The 6,746-nt window shown below is 34.0% G+C and overlaps 1 protein-coding gene across 1 annotated transcript in view; it reads right to left on the minus strand.

Annotated features, from left to right (window-relative positions):
* LOC106733730 (olfactory receptor 4C16-like) overlaps positions 1-1,216 on the minus strand; it is a gene marked incomplete at its 5' end in the record, with an annotated part of 3,207 nt that extends 1,991 nt beyond the window's left edge. The window contains one exon of the mRNA XM_014583716.1: positions 1,127-1,216. Within this exon, the coding sequence (XP_014439202.1) occupies positions 1,127-1,216 (90 nt within the window). The remainder of the gene's footprint in view (positions 1-1,126) is intronic.
* Between the last annotated feature and the right edge of the window lie 5,530 nt (positions 1,217-6,746).

Raw genomic sequence — 6,746 nt, forward strand, 5'->3', positions numbered from 1 at the left:
GTCGACTACATGGGAGTTCAACAACATAGCCATTATGCTAACTGCTGGTCCCAAACATTCATGTTTTTGTGACTCAAGTTTTTTAGCTTATGTATCTTGTAACTATGTAGTTTGGAAGCATATTGCCAGATAGTTGTCCTAAGAACACAGCATAACATAATTCCTGTGCACTTTTTGTAGTCAAGTATCTGAAAACCTCACATTCTTGGAAAATCACAGAGAATCTTAAAGGGGACATGGAAATTTTTAGAGAAAAATGGCAGTAGTCCGTAACTGACTTTTTTCCCAATATGTTTTCTGTCTTAGAAAAGTCAGCAATTCTAAAACTTGGAAATGTCACCTTTTTCAATAAAAAATTTAAGAAAGAAAAAAATATTATCACAGGATTTCTTTTAAAAACACAAAAACCTTTTTTTCTAGCTCATTTTTTGCATCGATGACTTTCATAGATGACTTTGAAAAAGATGTATATGCATGTAAACACATAACCTGAAATGTAATTTATTAAAATATAGCCACAAAGACATAAGGGAACTGTGCTGGTATCTTAATCATAATCCATTCCTTCCTGTATATATTTAAAAGTGAGTCAACTGATTTTTGACAAGGGGTACCAGTTAATCCAATGGTAAAAGGAAAACCTCTTCATCAAAATGGTGCTGGAAAAACTGGATTTCCACCTGTAGAAAGATGAATCTGAACCCCTACCTCTTGCTCTGACAAAAATCAAGTCAAGATGGATCAAAGATCTAAATCTAAGACCCCAAACTATAAAACTGCTCCTGGAAAACACCAGGGAAACTCTGGGAGACATTGAGGTAGGAAAAGACTTCTTAAATAAGACTCCCAATGTACAGTTAATAATCCGCAAAATAGACAAGTTGGATTACATCAGACTAAGAAGTTTCTGCATGGTAAAAGACACAGTAATTAGTGTGAATAGACAGCCCTCAGAATGGGAAAATATTTTTATAAACTATGCATCAGATAAGAGACTGATAACCAGAATTCACAAGGAACTCAAGGAGCTGTTCCAGAAAAAGACAATCAACTCTATTAAAAGATGGGAGAATGAGTTGAAAAAAACACTCTCTAAAGATGACATATGAATAGCTAAAAGGCATATGAAAAAATGCTCAATATCTCTCATTGTAAGAGAAATACAGATCAAAACAACAATGAGATACCACCTAATGCCAGTCAGAATGTCTAAGATTAAAAAAAAAAAAAGGTAAGTGCTGGCAGGGGTGTGGTGAAAGGGGAACTCTCCTACACTGCTGGTGGGAATGTAAATTGGTCCAACCACTGTGGAGAACAATTTGGAGATTCTTCAAAAATTTACAAAAGAACTACCATATGATCCAGCAATCCCACTCCTTGGTTTCTAACCAAAGGACAGAAGAATACTTAATCAGAAAAGTGCTTGCACATCGGTGTTTATTGTGGCACTATTCACCATTGCTAAGTCATGGAAAAAAAACAAATGCCCACGAACAGATGACTGGATAGAAAAATTGTGGCACATATACTCAATGGACTACTATTCAGCCATAAAAATCAATAAAACCCTGGCTTTTGACAGGAAGTGTGTGAATATGGAAGACTTACTGCTGAGTGAAGCAAACAAGGCTATGAAGGAGAGGCATTGTATGTCTCCACTTACTATATACGGAGTGCCCACACTCTATGACTGAAACTAATTGACTAAAGGATATAGAAACACAGTATATATATGTAAATACCAGATACAGTGTGTATGAAAGAGGAGGGTTTGAGGAAGGCCATTTGGGGGAGGGACAGGGAGGCAAAGCATTAATGGCACAAAGAGTTGTGGTATTATCTGTTGAAGATATTTTGTAGTTTTATCAACTGTACTAGGGAATAATGTTCACCTGTTGAAATATCCACTTTGTAAGACAAATAATAATGTGATTGAATGTATGGAATAAAACGAATTGTAAAAAAATAATTAATTAATTAAAAATTTTAAAAAAGAGAGTGTGATTCATCAAGAAATAATAGATGTGGGAAATGTGGTAGTTGGGCCAGCCAGGTGGTGTGCTTAAGATGACTGCATTCCACATATTCAACTACAGAGTTCAAGTCCCATATCCTCGGAGCTTGAAAAACATGCTGGAGCTTGCATGTGCATATCCAAAATCCCAGAAAGAAATGGGAGAGAAGGGGAAAGGAAGAAAGAAAGAAAAAGTTTAAAAAAGGAAAGAAGGAAGAAAGAAAGAGAGAGAAAGGAAAAAAAAGAAAGAGGAAGAGAAAGGAAGAAATAAAGAGAGAGAAAGAAAGAGAAAAGAAAGGAAAAAAGAGACAGAGAAAGAAAGAAAGAGGAAGATGATGATTGTAATGTCATTTTCTTGATTTATATCTGTGGTAATAGTGCTGGAAAAAGAAATTTGATACACTGTAAAGATATATGTGGTTAAATGTAATATAATCACAGTAATAAAGAAAGAAGAATAAAAAGGAAATGTAGTATACTCTGGAGTCATGATAATGTGAGTCTTTTCACCTGTTAGTTAGAATTTTGGTATTACTTTGATTGTATAGTTTTTGGTCTGTATATTAACAATCCCAGTACTCTATCTCTAAAATAAACTTATTTAATTTATACATTTGGACTGTTATTTTAAAGATAAATATGAAATCGGAAATGCATTTCTTTTTTTAAAAGAATTATTTTATTGAAATTTATTTATTTATTTATTTTAATTTGACCAGAGTGTGTCAGAGTCAGAGTGAGAGTGAAGTGAGAGAGAGAGAGAGAGAGAAAGTGAGAAAGCAAGCCATCAGGTCTGAGACTTGAACCATAGTCAGCCATGTGGGAGTCCAGTGACCTTAACCACCACACCATCTGCCAGCCCCGGAAATGCATTTTTTAATTAAAGATAATAATTTAGGTTGTTATCAAATATTTAATCAATATTTTAATCAATAGTCAATAGCCATCTTTCTTTCTGAAATTTCTCTCCATCTCTAGGTAAACAATTTCACAACTTTAAGACTCAACTGTGCAGAAACCTCCTCTAAGTGAATAAGAGGAGGGTTAACCTGCTATTCTCACAGGCTCAGTAGACAAACCAAGTGTTAAATTTATTTAAAATTATGAGATGTTTCTGGTTAGCAAATGAAGGGAAAATTTAGAAAATATTATTTTTATGGTAATATCTTACATCATCAGTGTTAAACTATTTCCTCTGGGGTAACAGCCGTTAGCGTAATGACTATGTGGCTGGACTCCCATGTAGCCAACCGCGGTTTGAGACCCGGACCTGGTGGCTTAAACTCACACCAGCGTGTGCATGTGTGCCCAAGATCCCAAGAGGAGAATGGTGGAGAAGGGATTGCGGCATGGCCATCTCTCCTGGGGGATGATTTCTCACTTTTTGTCTCTCTCTGTCTTTCTGGAGAGGGCACACACCCTATAGCAAAACCTCAAAAAAAAAAAAAAGACGTCAAAGCAGAATAGCAATCATGGTGGTTCTTTCTCCCTTTTTATTGAAGCTACCAATTTATGTTATTTATAAATGATACTGAAAGATAGTCATTTACGCTGATACACAGTATTTATTTACTTATTTGCAGTAGTGGCGGAGGTGGTCTCACAGATTATTAGGGATTATTCAAATATAATCTTTAATATTTTTCCATTTTTCTTATGACCACATTGCTCCTACCTCCTCAAAGAATAAAGTGATTAGCTCAAGCTTTGTTAGGGTTTACTGTTATTATAGGAATTAAATTGACTAAAATATAGCAAGTTAATCCTCCTTATGTTCAGTAACCAGTACAAATAATGGTGGAGGTGTTAGGTGTCTTGGGCCCATAAAGGGTATGGGGAAAAGGAAATTAGGACTGGATGGTGGAGAAGGTGTCAGAGAACAGGAAGAAAAAAAAATAGTATCATTGCTGAAAAAGAAAGTAGACCATCAAGAAAAACATCTGGTCTACCCAGTGCCTTGGGTTGCTATTCTCTGTGTAGGAGACTAACTTTTCTAAATCTTGTAATATATTTGTAAATATGATCCAGGAAAGGCAGTGTTGTGTGCCAAAACCAGAAGTTTTATTCTCTGTGAGCAGACAGCTCTCAATAAAGAACTGTAAAATTATAATCTGCAAACTCATATGTTTTCAAAGACTTTTTTTTAAAGTTTGTGAGGAGATGGAATTAAAGTTTATTATGGTTCAAAAAAATTTTGAAATTCATGCTTAGTTTTTTCATAAAGTGCATTTTCCAAGAACTTTTTGAAGACCCTGCATACTGAACATTAAATTCCATTTTCTCAAATTCATTTCCATTTTTTCACTAACTCATATTAGTAAAAATACACATACTGAGGAATACATTTTATGGAAATAATTTTACTTCTACAAATATTTATTGGTACAGTTTATGTAATAAGATCAATGTATAATATTTTACATGTTGTATATCTCTTAACTTATCTAACTAGTCTATTGGTAGCTACTAGTATTAACATTTTATATATAAACAAATCAAATTCACAGAAGCTATAGAGCTTGCCCAGGATGCATATTTAGTAAATTCAGTAATAAAAGATTTTTATTGAATTTTTTTCCTCTTCCTACACATATTCCTTATGCTGCCTTAAATCGAAAACCATGGGGCACTGAAAAGTGATGATGATGAAAGTGTATATTAACAATCCCAGTACTCTATCTCTAAAATAAACTTATTTAATTTATACATTTGGACTGTTATTTTAAAGATAAATATGAAATCGGAAATGCATTTCTTTTTTTAAAAGAATTATTTTATTGAAATTTATTTATTTATTTATTTTAATTTGACCAGAGTGGGTCAGAGTGAGAGTGAAGTGAGAGAGAGAGAGAGAGAGAAAGTGAGAAAGCAAGCCATCAGGTCTGAGACTTGAACCATAGTCAGCCATGTGGGAGTCCAGTGACCTTAACCACCACACCATCTGCCAGCCCCGGAAATGCATTTTTTAATTAAAGATAATAATTTAGGTTGTTATCAAATATTTAATCAATATTTTAATCAATAGTCAATAACCATCTTTCTTTCTGAAATTTCTCTCCATCTCTAGGTAAACAATTTCACAACTTTAAGACTCAACTGTGCAGAAACCTCCTCTAAGTGAATAAGAGGAGGGTTAACCTGCTATTCTCACAGGCTCAGTAGACAAACCAAGTGTTAAATTTATTTAAAATTATGAGATGTTTCTGGTTAGCAAATGAAGGGAAAATTTAGAAAATATTATTTTTATGGTAATATCTTACATCATCAGTGTTAAACTATTTCCTCTGGGGTAACAGCAGTTAGCGTAATGACTATGTGGCTGGACTCCCATGTAGCCAACCGCGGTTTGAGACCCGGACCTGGTGGCTTAAACTCACACCAGCGTGTGCATGTGTGCCCAAGATCCCAAGAGGAGAATGGTGGAGAAGGGATTGCGGCATGGCCATCTCTCCTGGGGGATGATTTCTCACTTTTTGTCTCTCTCTGTCTTTCTGGAGAGGACACGTACCCTGTAGCAAAAAAAAAAAAAAAAAAAATCTAAAAAAAAAATTCCTCTGGGATGCAGAAACAAACTCTCTTCCCCAGTTTTTTCTCAGAATAATGCTTTCAGAAAGATTAATACAGTTCACACAATTTAGAGTTTTTCATCAGGTAGGTGACAAGTTATTTCTCTTTTAAACTCACAGATTATTAGGGATTATTCAAATATAATCTTTAATATTTTTCCATTTTTCTGATGACCACATTGCTCCTACCTCCTCAAAGAATAAAGTGATTAGCTCAAGCTTTGTTAGGGTTTACTGTTATTATAGGAATTAAATTGACTAAAATATAGCAAGTTAATCCTCCTTATGTTCAGTAACCAGTACAAATAATGGTGGAGGTGTTAGGTGTCTTGGGCCCATAAAGGGTATGGGGAAAAGGAAATTAGGACTGGATGGTGGAGAAGGTGTCAGAGAACAGGAAGAAAAAAAAATAGTATCATTGCTGAAAAAGAAAGTAGACCATCAAGAAAAACATCTGGTCTACCCAGTGCCTTGGGTTGCTATTCTCTGTGTAGGAGACTAACTTTTCTAAATCTTGTAATATATTTGTAAATATGATCCAGGAAAGGCAGTGTTGTGTGCCAAAACCAGAAGTTTTATTCTCTGTGAGCAGACAGCTCTCAATAAAGAACTGTAAAATTATAATCTGCAAACTCATATGTTTTCAAAGACTTTTTTTTAAAGTTTGTGAGGAGATGGAATTAAAGTTTATTATGGTTCAAAAAAATTTTGAAATTCATGCTTAGTTTTTTCATAAAGTGCATTTTCCAAGAACTTTTTGAAGACCCTGCATACTGAACATTAAATTCCATTTTCTCAAATTCATTTCCATTTTTTCACTAACTCATATTAGTAAAAATACACATACTGAGGAATACATTTTATGGAAATAATTTTACTTCTACAAATATTTATTGGTACAGTTTATGTAATAAGATCAATGTATAATATTTTACATGTTGTATATCTCTTAACTTATCTAACTAGTCTATTGGTAGCTACTAGTATTAACATTTTATATATAAACAAATCAAATTCACAGAAGCTATAGAGCTTGCCCAGGATGCATATTTAGTAAATTCAGTAATAAAAGATTTTTATTGAATTTTTTTCCTCTTCCTACACATATTCCTTATGCTGCCTTAAATCGAAAACCATGGGGCACTGAAAAGTGATGATGATGAAAG

This window comes from Tupaia chinensis, unplaced genomic scaffold, assembly GCF_000334495.1.
Source record: "Tupaia chinensis unplaced genomic scaffold, TupChi_1.0 Scaffold144611_1, whole genome shotgun sequence".
Lineage (NCBI taxonomy): Eukaryota > Metazoa > Chordata > Mammalia > Scandentia > Tupaiidae > Tupaia > Tupaia belangeri.